At 41.8% G+C, this 23,929-nt stretch overlaps 1 protein-coding gene and 1 long non-coding RNA gene across 3 annotated transcripts in view; one reads left to right on the forward strand and one right to left on the reverse strand.

The window, feature by feature from the left end:
* Window positions 1-23,929, forward strand: part of LOC142768874 (uncharacterized) — a 195,532-nt gene that overhangs the window by 52,320 nt on the left and 119,283 nt on the right. The gene's annotated exons all lie outside the window — the stretch shown is intronic.
* The window catches only part of LOC142768873 (tubby-related protein 3-like), a 91,260-nt gene that overhangs the window by 44,018 nt on the left and 23,313 nt on the right, over window positions 1-23,929 (reverse strand). The window contains exon 1 of one of the 2 annotated variants that reach the window (XM_075871324.1): window positions 14,424-14,627. The exons of the other annotated variant lie outside the window; for it this stretch is intronic. Within the exon in view, the coding sequence (XP_075727439.1) occupies window positions 14,424-14,450 (27 nt within the window). The 5' untranslated portion in view covers window positions 14,451-14,627. Of the gene's footprint in view, window positions 1-14,423; window positions 14,628-23,929 lie in introns of those variants that run through there. 2 annotated transcript variants of the gene reach the window in all.

The following is a 23,929-nucleotide window of genomic DNA, read 5'->3' on the forward strand; positions in this document are numbered from 1 at the left end:
CGAGTATTCTCAAATGTGTACTACGTTTTCCTGAAGATTATACGATGAAACGTTTCTCGGTCCTCCTCTTTGAATCTTCAGCAGACTCAAGCGAATCTTCAGAGCCTTTTTATGTAAATCACCAGCGAGAAAATGAGGTGGCATTTTACTTTGTCTGACTTTAATATTGCTCTTCCAATGAATTTTCAGCGTGTCATCGCATAGGTGGCTTAGAGTGCATATTAGTGCAAACGACTACAGTGGATTGGAAGGATGACATAGAGAGCTGATATGCACTCGTAATTTTAAGGTACCAACCAATACGTCCAATCCCGCAGTCTTAAAAATGGTTAAGTAGTTGTGGCTTTTACCTATTGATGAGAAGGTCGTGAGTATAATACCAGTGGCGGGGGCTTCTCTCTACAAAAGTAAGGTTAAAAATATCAGCAAGTTCACTTGATGGCTAACATGGTTAAATATTGAATGACATATTCTGTACATGAACGAACGAATGAATGAATGAATGAATGAATGAATGAATGAATAAATATATGCATGAACGAATAAATGAACAAATAAAAATGCCCCGCCACGGTGGCCTAGTGGCTAAGGTATTCGGCTGCTGACCCACAGGTCGCGGGATCAAATCCCGGCTGCGTCGGCTGCAGTGGCTGCATTTCTGATGGAGGCGGAAATGTTGTAGGCCTGTGTGCACGTTAAAGAACCCCGGGTGGTCAAAATTTCTGGAGCCCTCCACTACGGCGTCTCTCATAATCATATGGTGGTTTTGGGACGTTAAACCTCACACATCAATCAATCAATCGAACGAATGAACGAACGAACGAATGAGTGAATAATATCAGACCTATAGAGAGAAGAAACCTGGGTCACTAGGTACGTTGAAAATGGTGAGTATAACGCAATTACTAGGCGTTTTAATAGCAGTATTTAGTTCGCCTCGAACGATACGCACTACATTTGAAGTTTAGCGGTGAATCAAAGCCCTTACGGCAATGTAGGACCACTTTTGTCTAGCATGAAACACAGATAAATTCAGTTCCAGAGCTGCTGAACTAAATGAATATAGATGCTCGCGTTCATTTAGCGCAATTATTTTCATGTTTAGATCGAAAAATTTCCAAGCGGGAATTTTCTATGCTGCCACCAGTGGAGGTGTACAAACATTAAGTTACATTGCGAATCGCACCACTAGATGGGCTTTAAAAAGGTTCTAATGCTTAATGACAAAAATCTTTTGTGTGTTTCCAAGAGTTTATATCTGTTGCTATATTGTTCAATAGTTTAACGTCATGAATTTGTAAAAATAGCCGTCACATCGGTCATGTACTCATTGAGAATGCAGGAAATGCTAGATGCGTGTGCGCTGCTCTTGGATGCAAATCCAAGAATCCCTGTTTGTATACTTTACAGAGCCCTCCACTACAATTTGCACTATCTATCTATCTATCTATCTATCTATCTATCTATCTATCTATCTATCTATCTATCTATCTATCTATCTATCTATCTATCTATCTATCTATCTATCTATCTATCTATCTATCTATCTATCTATCTATCTATCTATCTATCTATCTATCTATCTATCTAATCTATCAGAAACGATGTGTTTGAGTTGCTCTGCGAAGTGTGTGAATATTTCATTAGGTCACTAAAAACGAATTCGTAATAAGGAGCTTGCATTTTACATAACATGGGCTCTATTAAGATAATACAGCTCTTTCTATAAAAATGAAGACATATGATATATTAACAAAACACCGATGCCTTTGATATGAACCACAAAACATAAGGGGCGTAATATGGAGTCTCCGCCCACTAAAAGCAGCAGACTGAATCTGCATAAGATATGAGCTGTGTTAAGGAATAAGGAAGTGATCTTCTAAGACGGCACCTCCTTTGATTCGCTTTTTTATTCTCTGTTATTCAACCTCAAAGTGCTTGATGCAATATTTAGGTCCTGTGGAATGAAAATTGGCTTTCATACTATCGAATAAAAATTTATCGGAGCCTAAAAGAAGCAACGCAACGGTTCAGTGCGCTTGGAGTATTCGCTGTGTAGTTAATTCACATGCGAAAACCTCAGTCACAATCTATGAGGTTCAATTGACGCCATAATGACAAACAGGTGCTGGCTCCAGTCTTTATGTTAGTTGCCGCTGACAAACGTGCCTAGTAGAGGCACTAAACACACCGGAAATACCCGCAACTGAAAATACAATGTCTTTGCTATTTGAGATTCGGAAGCATACGTGTTCTTCATAACTTGGATCAAAGTGGCTTCGTCCACTAGTGCCTACAGGAAAGTCTATAGCTGCAAGCGCGACAAAGCAGAGGTGAATAATTTACATGAGGACAAACGGTAAAGAGACACGTCCCTACATTTTGCAAGACCTCTACAAGCCACTATGGTGACACGTAGTACAGCCAACGTTGAAAAGCCAAACATAGTTCATAATATATTGCAGTTCTGGGGCATGCAACCAGTATTAACGCGATAGCGTTGAAGAGCTCGTGTCGTAGAAAACCCGCCGCTGGCGTTGGCCCCATTGGTTGTGAGCGAAAAGTTGTTTGTGCGTCTGTGACTGAAAAATGAAGTTACCGAGATAGCCGTGGGAGGCCGCTACTTGTACACGCATGCGCGCGCGATCACACTGAGAAAGCCGCGCATTAGAAGAAAGAAAAGTGTTCAAACTCACGAGGTGCAGTAGTTTTTTTTTTTTACCCTGCCACATCTCTCTGGTTAGCTTCCAATGCATTCATCTGGACGAGAGAAGAGATAATGCAATTGCAGCATGCGACAAACCTTTGTAACTCCACTCGCACTGGGCGGATTATTAAAACTTTTGCGGCGTTCTATTCGTGAGGCAATAACCTCTTCTAGTGAATTTATTCCACGGTTACTTAAAAAAGTGTTTTGTGGATCCTTTAACACATTTTGTTCGACAGGTGTCGCGACGACAACGAGCCTATCGGGCGATAAGAGCGTGAGCTGGTTCAATCTACTGTGTGCATGTTTGTGTGCGTGTGTGTGTATGTAACAAATTATATTGATAAGTATGCACTTAGCAGTTGAAGGATGCACTAGGGGGCGGATTTCGCAATCGCGTTCAACTCCTAAAGGCGAAGCTTAAGGGTCCCTCCCTTTTTTTTTGATATGACGCAACTCTGGATTCGTTCGGCGTATAGCTTGAGTTAGTACCACATGACATTCATAATGACACGCTGTGATGCTATGGAGTGAACGCGACTTATGGTGAAAATCTAGTTCGTGAGATGAAGATTTAGAGCGCCGATAACGCCGACTTTGTAAAAACCCTTCGTCCCTCACTTAGAGTGGAGCAAAAGCGGAGTGATTGCAGTACACCCAAACTTCCGCGATTATGAGCTGCCACACCATAGCTGTCATGACCACGCATATTTAAAAACGCTGCGCTAAATGTCTGTTCGCTAAAATTACACTGCATTCAAACGTTTTCCCGAAAGCCTAAAACTATGAAAGGAAGGCACTAAATCAGCTTTACACACAAATTACCCTTTGAAATTCTATGTTCGTTTATTTTCGCATTATGGGTTGAATGCCTGAAGAAATTATTGAACGTCATAGTTTTGTTTCTGTAGTTAATGGTGAACCTCAGCTCCTGGCTATCAGTGTGATGTTCCAGATTTCAATGTTATTTTACGTAGTTTCATGATGCTCGTTTAATGTATATTCCTTGAGATGCTACCTTAGACCTCTGGTAGATGTTCAACACAATATAATTGCTGTCGCTGTTAAATTGTCCTGTTGAGCGTCAGTCCAATCTATGTGCATTTATGGTGAGATGATGCGCTAAATTTCAGATGACATCACCCCACATGAATTACACCTTTTCGCTACGTTTTGCGGCTTACGGAGAATATTTCTTGACAAGTGTGGTGTATCTTGCTACACCAGCGTTATAATTCTTTTTGGTAATACACTTAATGTGGTTTCTACGCTTTGACTTGGTTTATTTCTTTACCTTCATAACACAGGCAAACTTTCCTGCCCGAACACTTTCAGACACTTCCAGTTCAAAATTATTCAATAAACTCCGACGAGCTGACAATCTTCCCGCTGCTGGAACGGAATTTTTCTTCAAGTTTGTAGCCTTGAAATATTTTCTTTTGTTCATCGAAGACGTATGCAACGGACCCATCCAGTAATTTATTCTCTCTGTACCAGGCTGATCGTTGTTGTAGCTGCCTAATGCTCCAATAAACTTGTTCCTGAGATCTATCTTCTTCACTCACATTTTTATCTTTATTATTTTAGTAATCTCTAACCTGCTATACATATTCATTTCGTCGTGGACTAAACGAAGCCTAGTTATTAGTGGAGGCTCGCTGTACGTAAATATCAAGCTATAGTTGGCCGCTCCACGCCCCTTAGTGGCGCTCATGAATATTTAGCCATGATGCACCCACGATGCATCTATGAGAAGATAATAATGTGGGATACAGTAATTTAATAATAAAACTCCTGTGTCCACTTCGGGACAAAAGGTCCTTACTCTGGCCCTAGGAGAGCGTATATATATAAGTCAGAAGAAAAATTAACAGCCTTAATTCTATCAGTATGAGCATCTGGGAACTCCGAATTGATGTAAGTAGTGACAAATTCGCAATTAGGCTGGCCCCTTTGAAGGTTGTTGTGTTGTTCTCTATGCTTCTTTCAGGATAAGTTCATAGTTTGAGCAGTAATAGCCAAACATGAGTCGGAAGCTGTATATTTGCTCGTCTGTTCTAATTTGGCTGTGGAAAATTTTCTATACATTACGCCTGAAGGCCTCAACGCCACATTTTCTTTTTTCGAAGTACTTGAACTTTATTAGTGGCAGACCTACATCGAGTAGGATAGGATGGATGATTGGATGATGTCACAATAATGATTTCTCGCCACTGTTTTTTTCAGAACAGCTAACAGTGTAACGAAAAGGAATATAAGTGTACAGAACAAAAATGACATCTTACTCCTACCCTTGACATTGCGCAACATGGGTTGCTTGTTGAATCTAAGTGGACTACAATGTGTGCATGTTTGCGTGAAGGCCTTGTACTTTGACAGCCTGGTTTCGAATTAGAGGCTAAACGTGTACAGAACTATTTATGAGCCAAACGGTACATGAAGACTTCGAGGAGAGCAAAAAGAGAAACCTTCAGCTCGATAAAATAAATCTATTTGAGGTCCTGTTTTTCATCAGTCATCAAAGAGTAAGTTACCCTAAATTTGTTTCAAGTCTACTTAAGCAGAATCCTGTAAAAGACAATTCATTCAACTTTCATGTAGACTCAACCTTGTCAGAGTCTGTGTGACAGCGATGTCATTTTGGTGGTTATTTTGACTTATCTTCACCACATCCTCGAAGGAGGCTATTCTTTAAAGCTATTCTGCCGAACTCTACTGCTGTGTTATCACGACATGAGCTACGACAATCCTGGCGAATTTTATGCCACCTTTATCGAGGCCTTGATGATGACAGGTTTTTCAAACAGTATGCCAATATCTCATCGTCAGTAACCCCCTGTATAAAATTCTACTAATTTGTACGATAACTCTTCGCCGTTGGAATTTATAAAAGCTAAACGTCAGCCTTCATTATATGGCATTACCTTTAAATAGGGTGGAAGCTCTTTGCCCTTTTCGCCTACAATGTGTGTTTCCTTTTTAAGTAACTATACTTCTCCGCTCAATCCTTTATTCTATGATTTTTCCATCAGTGTCACTTTAGCTTGATAGGTTCGTTTTTGCTGCTTCGTCAAGTCGAGTAGTTCTGCTGTGAATGTATGATGAACGATTCTTTCTTCACTGCAACTTTTTTTACTCTTAAACATGTCTCGGAAATCTGCTTCTATATTCTTATTCCAGAAGATGTGCAACTCTTACTGTCCATTTTGGTGGACGTTGTCTAGTTTATCCTTCCTCTGTATTCTACTCTGGCCATTGTGTAACGTGTACCAACCAGTACTACCAGCACTAGCAATAATGATGAACAGAAATGAGGTGCGTTGGACGGGTTACTTGCTATTATCGACGGTAACTCCAATCAGCACAGCTAGCATTGCTCTGGGGCTATTTCACCTAACCCGCTTTACTCTATAGTTAGTATGGCTTGACCTTGGCACTTTTGCAATTGTTTACTGAAACAAAAGAAACAACCCTCGAGTCAGTGGCCACCTGTAAATCAATTTATTGATTTGCACCAAAACACTAGCGCTTCTGGAACCCGGTGATTTCCACAAAACGAGTGAACACCCATTAACTTTGAAGTTTCACAATGCACTGCATTTAGTTATTTCAGAAGAAATGTGTTTCGAGTGACAATTCTTGTTATGTTAACTCGTAATGCTTTAGTGTCTTTGCACGAGTGTTTCACAGCCCCGCCGCGGTGGTCTAGTGGCTAAGGTGCTCGGCTGCTGACCCGCAGGTCGCGGAATCAAATCCCGGCAGCGGCGGCTGCATTTCCGATGGAGGCGGAAATGTTGTAGGCCCGTGTGCTCAGATTTAGGTGCACGTTAAAGAACTCCAGGTGGTCGAAATTTCCGGAGCCCTTCACTACGGCATCTCTCATAATCCTATGGTGGTTTGGGGACGTTAAAACACACATATCAATCAATCATAGGTTATTTCTAGTTTTACTATCAGCGCAGAGAGACTCCAGATAAAGCATAGAGCCTCAAACACGAAATTTATGTCTAAACAGTAGCCACAGAAACTAGCGCTGAAACCGAGCGTTTGCACGTCTCATAGGTCTACGCGCGCGTCATTAGTGCAGTAGGTCTGCCATCGCTCCGGTGTCTTTTCGAAGACGCCAGTTTCTTTCTCAGATCCTTGTCTATTCTTGTACGTACGCGTGGTATTCGGCTCAGCGCCGTCACTTTGCAGTCAATTCTTGCGCTAACTGCTACCTCCTACATTTTTCGGGACAACTGGTGAGAGTAATCGTATTTGCCCGATTTCTTTGGCACATACCAGCGTTGATTTTCGGGGAAAACTGTTGTATTCTTAATTTTTACTGCAACACTGCTCAGTTGTGGGATTTGCACAACTGCTGTGGCCCATACTGGTTGATGTCCCTGGTAGTTTTTTTTTCGGTCGTGCATTTGACTTCGAGCAATAAAAGCCAATATTGGATGAGATGCGTAAGACATCTGAACCTTACATGTCTCACGATAAGTGCCAGTTAAACTTCAAGACAAATAATGAAAACAAACTGATTGAATACGTCAAAAGTTTGTCAGCAGCAATATTGCGGCATCTGCTGGAGTCGTCCTCAACTAGTTCTTCATAAAACAGAGCGCACAAAACACGAAACAGAAAGAGATCGGGACAAGCGCTGGTTCTGATTTCTTTCTGTTCCGTGTTTTATGCGCTCTGTTTTAGAAAGAACTATAAATAACTAACACGCCCAAACCTTCTCCCTTTTGTAGTCCCCAACTAGGCCCTGCCTTCTTTTTGGCTTCTCAGGTACTGTTCGGCCAGCACGTGGAAACACAAAGTTCACACGAGAAGTACACGAGCGTGCATGATACCAGTGAGCAAGTGCCACCATCGCACACTTACGTCAAGAATCCGGAGTACCTACAAATTTTTTATGAACCCTTCGGTTTTTTGCTTACTACAGTACGGAGCAGTTCTGACTGCGAGGACACGTGCCTCTACTCTCGCGAAACATCAACTTCTCTGCACGTGTATCTTTGAAAGTAGAGTTTTCAATCCAGTGTAGGCTGATATCGCGTAATTGTGGAACAAAGTTCGCCAAACAAAACAATCACTTACATAGATTTATGTTCTTTAAAAAAAGCCTTGATTGTGATATTTCATTCTATGTCCTCAATAATAATCTCGCTATTTCATGGCGTAAGATCCAGGCTTGAAATTCTGAAACCAATTGAAGTTTCAATGAATTTGCGCATGCACCTTTTACATGTCATTTTTTTCGATATGCACTGTCGTACCAATTCTGATCTGTTCTGTTTTGACTGTCCTGCCGGGTAGAGATTAAAACCTTAATCACCTCGGCTACTCCAGTTCTGTACGTTCGGCAGCGCTAAATGATGTTCACACAAAAACGAACAGGTAAAGAAAAAAACAGCAAACAGAGACAAGAATGCAAATTAAGGGGCAGTATAGTATTTAGAATGCCCACACTCCTTTATATTTCTGTGACAGGCTTGTCAGTTTGTATATCTACGTAATTTTTCAAGATGTCTCTTAATTTTCATCTTTTGTTACATGTCTTATCACAGGCGTCATTCTTACACTTCCTGTGAAATCATGAGAAAATGTTTTTAATAGTACACGATGTCGAAAACGTCAATGACTTTTTTCGTGTGCAGTATTGCAATTCTCACAATTAAGGCCTAAAGGTGAAAGCGTATAAATCTGGTAGGCTCTTTTTTAAGAGAGCTGCTTTTTGACTCGCAGCACTGCCTACAGCAAATCAAAAAATATTATGAGAGCCCTTTCAGGGCTCCCCTTACTACGCTTGCAGAACTCCATCGTAAAACCATCTTAGTCTTGAAACGGTTTCAAAGTACTTAAAATAAAATGGTGTTGAGACGAAGAATAGATTTCACCCTACGTGACTTTACAAATGCGCCCGAATTCGGGAAGCCCCTGAACTACATCCGCACACGGCAAAAAAAAAAAAAAAAACACCTGTTGTAATATAGATGAGTATACAGGCGGGAATTGGAATCAATATCGTGTCACTCCGGATAGATGTGAACCGGCGAAGTTAAAGTGGGTGGCCCGGTATTTATGACTGGGTTAATTGCCATCGTTCTTTGAATTCATTTTCTGTTAGTGGTTATCTCTGTCCAGAAATTTGAGCAATGTTTTTTTTCTGTGTGTGGCTTTTTTTATACTTAGTGGACCAGTGCTGATTAGTGAAGTTTCCCCAATATCTATGGCACGTGGGTTTTTTGCCCGTGGATGGCTTATTCTTTTTTGAGTGCATCCTTTTAAGCAATCCGCAGGTGGCGGGATCGAATGCCGGCTGCCGCGGCGGCATTTTCAATGGAGGCGAAAATGGTGTAGGCCCTTGTGCTCAGTTTTTGGTGCACGTTAAAGAACCCCAGGTGGTCGAAATTTCCGGAGCCCTCCACTACGGCGTCTCTCGTAATTATATAGTGGCTTTGGGACTCTACACCCCACAAATCTGTGCACCAGTTTCAGTGGTAGGGATCACCCAACATTTGGGGCGTGTACATGCCAAGAGATTTCATGTACATAAGACGGGTTAGCTACCCACGCTGGGGGATTGGCCAAGAACAGGGTAGCTCTAACAAAATACTCCGCTAGCTTACGGAGTAACATGATGACACGGATCAAGGAAAGAATGTAAATTAAAAATTGATAAATCGAAATTACGGATACAGAAGATGAAACAAATAACTTCCATAACATCAAAAAATACACGAATAAATAAATGAATACCGCGATTTTGAAACAAGTATTTTGGAAATTCTGATTCTTATTATAGCCTGAGTCTGTCTGAACAATTAATAAAGTTCTGCAATGCATCGGCAACTTTCCCGTCACTGTTTCATATGAAGAAAGCCCTCAAAAATAAAAGTACATTTGGTGGGTTTACCTCCAATCTTAGTAGACGGAGGACGGCACCTAACGTAATTTTGCGCGAAGCGGTGTATCTGTTACTAGAGATTAGATAATGGTTTGTTGTCTTGGGGACTTTACAAAACCAACAATGAGCGCGAGCAGCCATACAAGCTTAGTGTAAATAAAAATTCAGATAAGTAGTTTGACATTGCAGCCTAGTGAAAAAGGGCAAGAACTAATGATGGCTTTGCTGATGATTGTGGGCATCATAACGATGAGCAATACAAAGTGCGAAAGAAATATGACAACGAAATGAATGCCAGTGACCCAAAATATTCATGCACTACGCTTTACAAGGTTATAGGGCAACGTTAACAAGGCCAAACTGACCATCCATGGTACTTAATAATGTGGCTAGTTTGAAAAAAGTTGGTTGTGTGTGTGTGTGTGTGTGTGTGTGTGTGTGTGTGTGTGTGTGTGTGTGTGTGTGTGTGTGTGTTTGTTTAACTTTTACAAAACATCATTCAAAAGCTTTATGCATTCAGTACGGGCGTTACATAACGAAATCAGAATGACTATCGGATAACAATGATTTAAGCAATAAACGTCCGTACACAGAACCACCGTGCTTCAAATAACAATAATCAAAATCAAAACTTCCAATAAACTTTGACGTCGCTGTAAGTGCTTTGCGAAGAAAATATGAAAGTCATCACCACTACGTCAGTACCATTTCTAAGAAGAGAAACTTTCCTTTATTTCACTCGGTGTTCGCGAGCCTTCGTTTGTGCGTCGTTAAACTTTGAGTGAGCCATTTGAACAGATGGCAGTTCTTTTTGCTGCTCACTACACACATGAAAAATGCAATCTGCGTGGTCCCCGTCTCTTGAAGAAGATGAATTGCAGTCGAGAAAAGGCACCGGCTAATCAAGAGGTACGTGCGCCTTCTTTACTCACCGGCTGCGCATGCACTGCGAAAACCAGCAAACAGAACGCAAAGAGGGCTGATCAAAGCGAGGTAGTTATTCAGGCTTCCACTTACTCCACGCATTCGTTTCAGGATCCCCAGAATCGCGCAAAGATTGCGCTTTCAATATCACTTCATATTTGCCTGTAGATTGATTGACTGAAAACGATAGTTTATGGACTGCTTAACAAAGGCTTGCGTGGACTGAAATGATTTCATTGGATATCAACGCGACTTGATGATCATCGAACGTACTTCGGAAGGAGATAATGATGATATGCATTGGGGTTTCATGACGTAAAAATTTGTTGTCGGCGTCGCCATGATTGGCTGCGACCGAGAAATATGCGTTGTCTGTGAGGTCAAATTCGTGATAGACTCAAATAAAAAGAGAGATAAAACATTTATTGAGTGAATATTTTGAGTGAAGGTGGGACTTGAGCGTGGCCAGTAGGCGTTCTTCTAAAGATTCGTGTTCATGCTCGAAATCGCTTCGGAAAAATACGATAAATGAATTTTATGTGGTGCGAGAAGTTCTGGTAGAACGTGTAGTAAAGCGTGGCAGAAGCGTAGACTTGCAGCAGGCGTCAAAATGGGCAACTTTCAAAAAGAGTAATTAAATCGGTTTTGAGGACCAACTGTCGCAAAATAGCACAGGTACAGATAAATATTGATATCTACATAAAGATTGATACATGCAGTTATGGAGGTGCGCGTGTTGCCTTACGGAGATGTATTGGGTGCTTCGCCGATTCGTTGAAACAAGAATGATGCCTTAGTGAGCACATTGCAACCGTACATGCAACAGCGATTCAACGACAGCTTGACATGGCTGTTTTAAAGGCGCATCGGTGTTCTTTTCCTCGCAACACGATCTAGGGGTCAATTGAGAAGTGAAGCTGACCAAAAACGTTTAGTAGGTGATAGTGACTCCACTCATAAAGGCGAAGGTGGAGCTTCCGGCATGTTTTAGACGTCAGAAGAGAGAGTTCCAGAAGAAACATAGAGAGAAGGAAATTTTTCAGTCAGGAAGGTCAGTTCGTTAGCTGGAAGCCGTAAAAGAGGTTTCATCCCTTGGAAAATGGGGCACAGTTGAAAAGTTTGTGCGTTGTGTAGTTCTGCTCGGTTAGTTGAAGAGTTAGTGCAGTAGTTTTCAAAGAATATGAAGCGAGTGGTCTTACTTACTTTCTCTTCATCAGTTGGCGTAGTGTTCCTCGACTACGCACGCATACTCATGTTCCAATCGTATATTCAATGTACACCCTAGTAATCAGGTTCTTCCTGATTACTAGGGTGTACACCCTAGTAATCAGGTAATCATTAGTCCTAAGCTGAAGCGTTAACACTTTTCAGCTTGGGACTAATGATGCCATTTTAAAAAGTCATTGCGCACAGACACAGCTGATCAGTATTATAACTTTTCCAATGGAGGCGTAAATGTTGTAGGCCCGTGTGCTCAGATTTGGGTACACGTTAAAGAACCCCAGGTGGTCGATATTTCCGGAGCCCTCCACTACGGCGTCTCTCATAATCATATGGTGGTTTTGGCACGTTAAATCCCACATATCATCATGAGTATTACAACCGACAGTCTTAGTCATTGTGACCACTAAGCCGATAATTTCATACAGCGGTTGCTATATGGTACTAAGAAATCAAGAGCACGTGTATATTTGTTGTTCTTCTCATAAACACTAATTCGCCCTTATTAGGTTCCGTTCACCACTTGGTGCACTTTGAACAGATGTATTGAATTGGTAAATAGTGGTCAATCATTACTGTTCCTAAATTCATAAGAACGGAGCATCAGAAGCGTTCGGGGCTATTGTGAAGACGAGAAAGTTGAAAAGGCACAAACACTTGCTTGGAGGACAGTGCTTTGCCTCCAAGATTAGTAAACGGTCGTCTCCGACTAGCGTCTGCGGAATCAGTTATTCGCTTCTCACGGCTGTTGGTGTGGTTAAAAAACACAACTGTTAGCAGTTATTTAACCTCTGCGTGCTCGGTAGTAACACCAACAGCATCATTATTATCAGCTAGAAAAGAGCGGGCACAAAGCACTACCCAAAGGCAGCCCGGTGGTTTACAAGAAGAAATGGTCTTAATACAGACACATTGAACAGGATAAGTCTAGAGAAAGCAATAACGATAATTACGGAAGCAGGTAAACCAACCAGCTAAAGTTTATGAATCTGTTTCTGCTGAGAGATTTCCTTATTATATATGAAAGTCGTGTCCACACAACCAAATTTATCTAGAACGTGAGTGAAATCATGAATTGCGGTTAAAAATTGGGTGACTGCTGTGAAATCTTTACAAACATTATGCTAGTTATTGGTAAGGAACTTGGTAATGTAATCGGAAGAACTATGTCGAAGAATTTTGCTTGTCGAGGCTGTAGTGATATTGTGGCCGTCATTTGCAAAGGTGTGCGCTACATTCTTTATGAACCACTATTGCGTGTGTCAATCACTTGTCGTAAAAAACAGCAGTACCTAGTGATGCACGAAATGTTTTACCGAGAAATTTTGAACTGAGTTTCAGCATAACGGGAAAAAACTATGCAGACGGGCCTCAAGCAATCAGCCAATATCGAATTTTGGCACTCACGACTGGGATTCGGTCTTGCGACCTTCGTGTGCATGGTCAAGCATCGTAACCCCGATACCAGCACAAGTGGTTGAAAAATAAGAGAAATAAGATGAAATCGTTAGCAAAGAAACATAGTATCAGCCGTATTTCCTCTGTTTCTATCTCATAGTATTTGTTTTTTTTTACACATCAAGAATTGTCTTTATCTCCAAAGTGAGTGCCGCTTCATTGTCATTTGCTAACTCGATGTTTTGTAACCTAGAAATGAGAGATGTTTCAATGGACTGACCGTATTGAAACTTACCACTGGGACGCTTGTAAAGATGTTGGAACTTTTTGCTTGTTCAAGAAACATTACCGGAAAATATTCATACCAGTGTTTCCTGACGGCTGCGAACGTATTATGATTGATCTCATGACTTTTTTTTCTCGAGCAATGTGCACACTTTTAAGAGACGAGGGTAGCGCTGCACCTCCTAGTAAAAAGTTAAATGTTACAGCAATACCTACGAGAATTTCGCAATAATCAAGAAGAAAAAGCACGCTAGTGAACAAAGTGAGCGAAAACGTAACAAGTGTAGTTTACGATTAATAGTGATAATTATTGGGAATGCCTGCTAAACACAAAAAAAACTGCGATAAACTATTCAAAATGTAATGCCAGGTTTTTTTTCGAGCCAACACCACACGTTACTCTCGAACATAGAGAAGTGAAGAACTCCAAGTTTTTTTTCCCATCACCTTGGTTACAGAATAGTTCAAAACTAGCCTCAAATGCAAGCGTCGAGTTTATTTCTCCCCTAGTAACCATCGCCACTTTATAAGTTGCCTTTCGCTTTATATGCACTAAACAGTGTCTTAAGCCTATTTCCATTACTGCGTTAGTAAGAACATTTTACGCCAGTGTAAATTTTGACAGAAACTTTCCGATATGAAAATTATGCATGAAATAATATTAGTGAGCCGGAACCACTGAAGACTTGTCACACATCACCTGCTCCTCATTCCTAAGCTGCAGTTGAATACTATTCACTATTAGAGTCAACAAAATTTTCATTAATTCTCACAGGTAGTTCGCTTCGTTGCGTAGGGAGTTTCAGTAGCGAAAGTAAACTCAGATAAATTTACGACAGTTGCCATCAATGTTTATGCCTATGAGTGTATAAGCATAGATTAATCAAAATTTCACTGCCGGGATTAAGTCGCGACATTTCTATGCCATATCCGAGGGAGCGCTCGGCCATGCCTCGCAACTGAAGCGCCCAGATTTGAACTTACCATGACGAAAAACATCAGGGGAACCATGACGCTCGGTAGCTTCCACCCTACAGAGCCGTCAATCAATAGACATTCACAAAGTCGTCGGTTCCACGGTGTCACACGTTTTTCAAACGAACTTTTCGGAACTTTTCACCTCGACGTGGCGTAGCAACCACCAGAGTCAATATCACGCAAGAACGTGCTCCCGACAGAAGCGTCGTCTGCTCAATGGAACCCATCGTCTGCCGTCCCGTAGAGCACTCGGCGAGTTCGGCGCACGCGCGATATTCTATGACTCACTAGCGCCATCTGGGTGCAAAGTGCCGAAGTCAATCGAAAGTTCGACGTGGGCGAGTGGGTGCGCTCCCTTAAGTTCGATGTTTTTCAGGCCTCTTTTTCGCACACTGTGCAACGCCCACTTTGGCCGTCATTTCACTTTATTATGCTGCGGTTGTTACGAGTTACAAAGCCCGGTGGCGTGATCGCGCCAGGAAGTTCTGGCGAGTGCACCGAAGTAGGGGGACTCGAAGTTGCGCAGGGGAACTGTGTATTCAAACTCGCCGTTCAACAGGAACTGAATACTCCTCGATCGTGAACTTGTCGGGGATGAGACGCTTCTGTTACTTCAGCCTTATCTTCAAGGGGGAGGAAATATTACTTTAAAGAAAGTTCTGCGGCAATTCGGGTTGAACTATAAAGCATGGGCTCCACTGCCGCGAGCTCCTCCCTGGCTTTGGAGTTGGCTCTACATTCCTTCGTTCACATCTCATTTGTCATTTGGCGCTGCCACATTCGACTGTTGCCGGGATACGACCATGGAACCGTCGTTGTTGCCAGCAGAAATTGAAGTGTCGCGCTAATAGACACCTGCACGAAGGTTGGACTTCCGAATTGAAGTAGAATATAGTTATCACGAAGCATTGTGCAATGCTAAAAAAAAGAGCGAAAGGAAAAAGAAAGAAAAGCAGTAGGCAAACTAGGTCAGGCAGAATCAGTCTTGGCTTTTTCCTCATTTTTTCGATAGCCCAAGGGTCCGTCCTTTTTTGAAATTGTTTTGTGTTGCTGATCGGCTAAAAAAAGCATGGGTAACGAAGTGATAAAGGAGAGACATGAGGAGTGGGTTTTCTACTTCAGCGTCTACAGCAGGGCTTCTTTTGAACAAGTGGAGTTAAGGAGTACAGGTACAGGCTGCACTTTCGAGAAACTAGCGCCACTCACGTTTTATAGCGGACAACGCTGAAGTCGAACACAAGAAAGAAAGAAAAGGAAGGACAAAGTCGTCGAGATCAATTTAAGAAAGAGGGGCCCGGCGGAGTGGTCAATAATCCAGCTCATTGGCGACCCGGAGATCTCGTGCAAAATTTATGAACAGTCTACGTGCAGCAATAGCCGTGAGCTCTGGCTTTCTCCGTGAATCGACATATAACAAAAGCTTTTTAGAGACATCAAAGAAGGAGAGTGATACACTCTCCTTTGTTTTAAATCTTTCCCCTTTGTTTGCGTGGACCACGCTACACTATGTGTCTCCAGGGGTCGATCGCTAATGCGCATTTCTTTTTCTTTTTTTTTTTGTGGTTGCTTGCTTTTTCGCGAAGTCATTGTGTCCCGTTTTCGGGAAAGAAAGTTGAGGTCGTTCCAACGCTCTAAACAATGGAAGCACTGAAGAGACCTTTTTGGACTGCGAGTGACGCAATTGAAGCAAAGATACGAAAAGAACACAGTGGAAATTTCCGATCACCGGCAAATATTGTGAAGTCCGCAAGGGACAGAGGCAGGTCTTAGTGCCTGTGCCGTGCTCGGTTTGAGGGTCAGCCAAAATCGCCCTGATCGTGGACTATATCCTTTCGCTCCAATATATGAATTTAGAAATGATAGCTCTCACAGGAAAATTTGGTCTCATTCGGTCTCGGAAAAAACGAAAACAAAATGCGAATGCATGATTGTTCTCAAAGAGTGACATAAAACAGCCAAATAACTCCAAGATATTTGCCATTCAAGAGAGACGGGAACTTCCATTGACAGCGTCGGAATGAAATAGCGCTTATGTCAGTCGTGCGCAGTTGAAGAACGCAACGCGTCGTTGTTTTAGTTTTATTACCACGCTGTTGTAAATACCTTGATTTCATAAACGAGGCTCCTACGCTTCCGTTTCCATTGTTATAAGTACTAATGCTTTCCTGGTTTCCCGAAGATTTATTTTGTTCCACTAATGTGCACTTTATTTTTTTCAAAAACAAAAGCAATTTGTCGCTGCAGAATACAGGAAATGATACAACTGTCTTCCACTCCTAATGGTGTGAATATTTGAAAACTCCAACATTTGATTTGAAAAGTTTAGTGTTTTGTTTCACTCACAGGGCAGCTTCTCAATGGGCAATACAAGAATACAGAACTTAGCAACAAGCATTGAAATTAGTGCACACAATTATACATCTGTTCTGAATTTTGTAAAATCTGTGGCTTGATTTCGGTGCACGTTAAAGAGTCCCAAGTGGTCGAAATTCTTGGAGCCCTCTACTACGGCGTCTCTCATAATCATATAGTGGTTTTAGAATGTTAAACCCCACATATCAATCGATAAAAATTTCATTCATCAATACACAACTCTATTTCACTTGCAACAAATGTCTGTCTAAATGGTCTGCGATGAAACGCACATAGTATGTCGAATCCTTGCCATTGGGTTCGTGTTTTGGTGGAGGTAAAATTCCTCAAGCCCGAGTAATAAAATTGGACAACATGAAGGCAAAAATAAAAATCAGCTTATGTCAGAAACGATTTTTTTTCGATGATATGCAAACGACTTCGTCTTGTAGTCCGCTGTAGTGATGAAATTGAATTTTGACCACACGAAGTGAAATCAGGTTGCGTTCCACGTAGTGAAAACTTGATTTGCAATTCTGATCTAGATCTCCGAAGCGCATAAAAACTACATTGCTCAAATCAACTCTGTTGGTGCTCCGGAGAAAGATATTTGTCAGCGAAAGCTTCAAGAGTGGATCGTCATTCTTTTTCTTTTTTGGCTCAAGCTCTCAGAGTAAGAGAACCTTTTTGGGCACAAGAACACGTGTGCCTGTCAGTGTCATTTTGTATTTGCCCGCAAGATTCTTTACGCTTTGATTTTTCAAGCCGTTTATCCATGCTCTGAGTGCCTCTGGAAATGAGCTTAGCAGCCGACCAACTTCACTGTCACAACACAAACGAACGCCCACAAAGCTGAGTGCCTACATGAAACAACCTCGTTTGCTATCGGGGAAATGTTTTCTCTTGTTCTTGTAGTATCAAACGTTGCTTGAAGCTTTCCGAAAAGACAGTAAATAACTTAAAATTAAGCTTTCTTAAGGCATAGTCTGTGTCCTCTCACTTAGACAGCCTCCCAAAAGTTTCGTCTTCACATAGTGCAAAAAAATATCTAACGATGCGAGGATTCGGTCTCTGGGGGAACCCTGAAACCTGTATATGGACGAGAACGACTGAGTTACTAAAGCACGCTTTTTCAGTGACATTTTATACGGCTACGTATAGGAAACAAAGAAAGCGTCGCCTGCCTTACGTTCAATCAGTTGCTAAGGGCCTCGCTTTTTTTTCAGACTTTCGTACCATGCAGACGGCTGGTTTCTATGTGAAGACTAAGTGCAACATACATATTTCTTTCACAGCTACTGCACCGAATATCTCCAGTGTACTTCTAGAAAACATTTTTCAAGCAAAGTTTTTTTTCAAATGCATGTATTTATTGTTGTTTCTTGTAGAAAACTTTTCAAAAGCTGGAGTTCAATGCTTACTACTCTGTACTTTAGTGTTATCACTGCTTGGCTATTTCATTGCTTTAAGACAAAACCACACTTTGAGTGGGAAGAGCAAGCGGGGACCTAGTGGTTATGTTTTTCGACTGCTGATATAAAAGTCTCGGTCAGCTTCCGATGGCAACCAAATAACGGGCATCCCAGTACTGCAGGTGTAACCTCTCTGCATGTTACAGAGCCATAGTTGGTCGGAAATATCCGGCCTCCCCCGCAGTCAGATGTTAAACCCCTCATTTGAAGCAGCCCTAATTTCTTGGAAGTACTGCGGAATCACTGTACTGTTTCGCTGCAAGAACAAAGCTTGGACAACATACTGACCTGTTGAAAACTGTCGAAGAGATGCCTTTGACTGCACATCAATATTTTGTTTGCGAGATTTCGCAGTGGACACCCAACTCCTCCTATTTCACGGTTTTGTAGAAAAGTTGAGACCTTTTGGTATATTTCTCTTATCCTACGAAGCATTGCATTTTTCATTCTTGCTGGACCCCGAAAACTATTATTGAAGTTGTTTCATTACTTGTCAAACGAAAGCATTTTCGCGTTTTACATTTATTTTAATTGTTACAACCATGGACTACCCTACATGAAATATTTCGGTTAAAACGGATCTTGAAAGAGCACCTACCGAATATTCACTTAAATAAAGATCTAAAGAGAGCTGGTAAAATGGTGAAACCTAGAGCCTTCATCCGATACGAGTGCTGCTTGGATACTGCAGCACGACTTTGGCCCATACGCTACCGCACATGCGCATGAAACCAACCTGTAACCAGAGTTCACGTGAAACAATTCTGGGTAGTGATTTACTGCCTGCTTAGTGCTATACTTTACTTGTGCTAGTCACAACTGATATTCTGCTTCATAAAACCTTTGTTAGCGTTGTGTGTGTATGTGTGTGCGTGGGGGGGGGGGGGGGGGTGGCTCAGGTGCTTCTAGCCTGACAAGTCAAGCCGAGATTTTCAAAGCCCGTGCGTCTTTTCCCAATATTTTTTTATCAAGGGTACTTTAATTAGAGCAGGCTCTCTCAGATACCTTAAAAACATCACCGGCACTTCCTTGAGAACCGTGAACCTTTCGCTGACCTTTTCTAAACATAAAAGTTCCGCGCACTAATGCTGAAGCTTTTTTTTTTCATTTTACCCACAAGCTTCCTTATTTCTCCACAAAATAGCTTGGAGAAGTATATGCATTGATCTATACCACCCAAACCATTAAATTTCGTGTGAAATGGAGTAGTAGCACTCCTTTCAACCACAAACAGGATTAGTTACGTATATCTACTTGTTTTACAACACAAGACAGTGAAGGTTGCTCTTGTGAATAGTAATGCATATGTGAAATTTAACATCCTAAAACCACCATATTATTATGAGAGACGCCGTAGCGGAGGGCTCCGGAAACTTTTGACCACCTGGGGTTCTTTACCGCGTACCCAAACTTGAGCACACTGGCCTCAGCATTCTCGCCTCCCTTGAAAATGCATCCGCGGCAGTCGGGATTCAATCCCGAGACCTGCGGGTCAGCAGCAGAGTACCTTAGCCACTAGACCACCACGGTGGGGCGCCTTGTGAATAGTAGTTGAAGATGTTGAATGGCAGCATTTAATTTTTTTTATTCACATATACCCCTAATCAACGCCGCAAAGCAGTGTCTGAAGATTGAGACGTTTCCGGTTTTAGATCGTGCTATCATATCCCAGTAATCGAGCCCTTGTGCCATGAACCAAAAGAAGTTGCCGCTTTAGGTTTTCAGCAGAGCTGATTCACTGAACTAGCAGCAATCTCACGTGATGTACCGGGTTGTTGCCCCCTGAAAAAGCGTGTAGTGTGTACAAGACAATGCGACTCGTTTTGTCAACGTCGCATTGCCCACGAAGCGTAAGGCGTCGGAGAACCTATACTTGCATACACTTGCTGCTTAGTCGATATACGGCGAAAATGATTGATGGGCTTCGCTCTTATTAGCCATCATTCACTGTTTTTTTTTCCTCGCGTCTCTTCGAATGAAGTCCTCCAGATCACACTTGAGCTGTCAGTCTAACAATGTTTTGGTTCAAATTTGACTATGTGCCCCAGGAATGTTTACGTTTCTTTGGTATTTCATTAATATAGGAGGCTGGTATGCACGCTGCCACGGAGCAAAGTTTAGCTTCATGTGTTGTCTTCCGGCAACATTCAAGATGTGAAAAATAAAAAAACTTATCTAAAGGTGTTTGCTTAAACAATAAACTGAATGTCATACAGGCTACACTACCCCACAAAGGCATGAGCCTTAATGTGAAGGTCGTCTTCTTCGACTGGCATCAGCTACAAGCCCATGCATTTTCTTGAGGCGCTAATTGACGCATAGTAGGCAGCCACCATTAAATAAGCTAATCCGTAAATATACAAATCCACTTTAAAGGTTTCAAGAGTATCTTCGCTTTTCATAATTTCTGTAGCCTTGTTTTCTATTTCTCAGCACGTGTGCGCGCGTACGGCACGCTTCATGTGCTGTAACTCTAAAGGTCCATCTGTCACTGCCCCACAGAACTGTTTCTGATGTAATCACTGATGCTTTACGAAGCATTCAACTTTTCTCCCACTCTGTATTACGCACAGGCGTGCGCATAGGAGGGTAGGAGGGCAATGGGGTGTCCATCTCCTTCCTACTCACCGAAAAGATGAGGGTGGGGCGCTGAAGTCTGCCTCACATTTTGACTTATAGAGAGGTGGAGGTGCTGCAATGAATCTTCGCTCCTCTAAAGAGGTACCCTGATCATGCCTATGCCAATACGTTAGCCTTGCAAACTACTTTATTAAAATGGTTTTTTTTGTTCCTAAGTGTACCTCGTTCCTCCATATGTTCGCCAACTTTTCGCAGTTACATATATTTGTCTGTCGTGAGCAGCACTTCTCCGGGAAAAGATAACCAGCTCTGCCACGACGCACAGAACTACGCGTCAACTTCTAACCTACGCTCAGTCGCTATCTAATGGTGGGGATAGTTCGAGAGTACGCCGAGGATTCGGATCATTGCCGGCATCACCTGCAACGTAGATGACACCTTTCTGAAGGTAGCTTAGTTGAAAAGAACACGAAAGTTAACGAAGTATTTGGGCGCCTACGCAACCCGTAGTGGTAGCGTGAACTAACAAGAGCTGCCTTATCGTGGGTCATGATCGTAACGCGTCCGATTATTGCCAAGAAAGCAGAAGAAAAAGAAAAATACGATTGACTCTGTCTTGAGCAAAGCGCGTTTGCGAAGATCAAAACTTGAGAATGTGTCGAGCACAATCTCTTCTGTGGTGGATTTATTGGACTGATTTATCCAATACCCCGTGGCCTTTGGCTCTTCACTGCAGCAGTGTTTTGGTCACAGGTGGTGGAGCTCGTTCAATTCGCATGGCATGAATCTTTAGGAGGTTGTTCAGCAAGGGACATTTTTTGCACTTCTAAACTATCAGCTAGACTCAGACTTGTGCTCGATAGTTAGTTATGAAAACTCGAATACCGGTACCCCCCTTCCCTAACACTGATCCCTGGAAAGAATCTTCTCAAGACGGTAAAACGGCTTCCACGTCGGCTGAACAAAGGCCTGTAAAGAGTGCACCATTGCAGTAGTAAAGTTTATGGGGCAAAGCCACCTGACAAGATTTTTTAAAAAAAGGTAATTAAGATTTTTAAACTTCACTTGTTAAGCAGGAACGAAACAAAAAGAGAGAAGGTGGGAAGGTAGAAAAATTTAGGCCTTCTGTGTGAACTTTGCCACGCGTGTGTAAATTACCTGTCTGTTTCCTTCATATGAAACCTTTCAGGATATTCAAGTGCAACATGTGCACTCTTTTTGACGACTTCATAAGAAATACCACAAAACAGGTCTGTACAATACGTCTAAAAGTAGTCTTTATTTATCTGTTGTGTGTTTCGTGGACTGATTTATCCAATACCTTATGGCCTTTGGCTCTTTACTGCAGCAGTGTTCTATTTACAGGAGCTGGAGCTTATTCAAGTTGCATGGCATAAATCTTTAGGAGGTTGCTCAGCAAGGTACATTTTTTCCGTACTTCTCAGTTATGAGCCAGACTCAGACCATTGCTTGCTAGTTATCTATGAAAACTCGAATACCGGTATCATCCTGCGCTAAGGCTGATCCCTGTAAAGAAGCTTCTCTCGACAGTACAGAACTTCCACGTCGGCTGAACACCAGCCTGTAAAGAGTGCACCGCCACAGTACTATTATTTATGCGGCAAAGCAACCTAACAAGATTACTAGAAGAAAGATAATTAAGATACCCTTCGCTCACTAAACAGGAAGAGAACAGAAAACGAGGAAGTGGGGAGGTAGAAAGAAACTTAGGCCTTTGGTGCGAATGTATCAGAACGTGTGTATATTACGTGTCTGTTTCTTTCATATGCAAGCTTTTAACATATTCAAGTACAGCATGTGGGCACTCTTTGACGGCTACATAATAATACCACCAAGGGGGTTTGTACAATACGTGTAATAGTAGTCGTTACTCATTTATTTAGTTATTGAGTTTTCTATTTATTTAGTTTTCTTATCATTGTTAGCCGAAACATTCCAGAGAAGAGAGGGTTACCAGATATAAAAAAACAACTAAAGAAAGTATGCTGCATTATGCACGACAAAAAAGTAAAGGAATGAAAATATTTCATTGTGAAACGAAAAACTGAAACGTCAGTAAAAGAGATACGCGCAGCAAATTCGGCAAAATAATGAAGTACTAGCGGCAAAATACGAAGGTAAAAAAGACTGAATAAAAGAACAAAACACTGGTATGTCAACACGTGTTGAAGAAAACTAATAGACACAGCAATATATGAGATGACTAAGGAGCGCTGTCATGAAGGAGGGTAACTGAAAATCGATGACAAAAATAAGAGAGTGATAAATATTGGAAAGGGTGACACGTGCTGGATGGTTGCAATTGTTCGATGTGAGAGGTATGAAAAGAAAATCAGTTGTTTTGCAGGCAGTCATCTTACGCTGTATTTTTTGTCAATCCGAGATTAATGATTAGTTCGAAGCAAATTGAGCTCGCTACTAAATTATGATGATGGTAGATCTTATAAAAGAAACAAAAGCGGAAGTACTTGTGACTTTGTGATAAACGTTATGTCAAACGGTGCTTCATTGCTGCTACGCTTGATGTACGATCATCATGAGAGAGACTCTGGTGCTTCATTCCAAGCGCGCTTTGTATTCGCAACAATGCCATACCAACTAGGATCCACCCCCCCCCCCCCCCCCATTCTGTACACACACCCGTTTTGTGGCTGGAGGACAGGCAAAACACTGCTCCTCACTCACTACGAATTTCCCACTTAACGCAACGACGTTTTCCTGAGACACTTACCCATTCATCTGAAAAAGTTGACGAAATTCTTTTTAATATTGTCAGGGTTTATCTAGGTTGCAGGAGCTCTTCAGCTCAGCCCCTTTTGTGATTGCATTTTAAAGGTTGACTCCAGCAGTGGCTTTAATTGTTTTCGCCACTGGGAGTGTTAACTTTCATTGTTCACTATGTCCCCATGAAATTTATTTTTGGCATTCCGCTTTTTGCTCCTACATTTATGAACGCATCCCTCGTTGAAACACCCCTTTGCATATTTAGCAATTTGTTTCACTTTCTAGAGCAACTGCTAAACCTTCTTTGAGCTTCATTTTAGTTAGTACCTTCATTTTCTTCATGCCTGGGAGAGAGCATAGGCT

The sequence above is a fragment of the Rhipicephalus microplus genome, chromosome 8, assembly GCF_043290135.1.
Source record: "Rhipicephalus microplus isolate Deutch F79 chromosome 8, USDA_Rmic, whole genome shotgun sequence".
In the NCBI taxonomy this organism is placed as follows: Eukaryota; Metazoa; Arthropoda; class Arachnida; order Ixodida; family Ixodidae; genus Rhipicephalus; species Rhipicephalus microplus.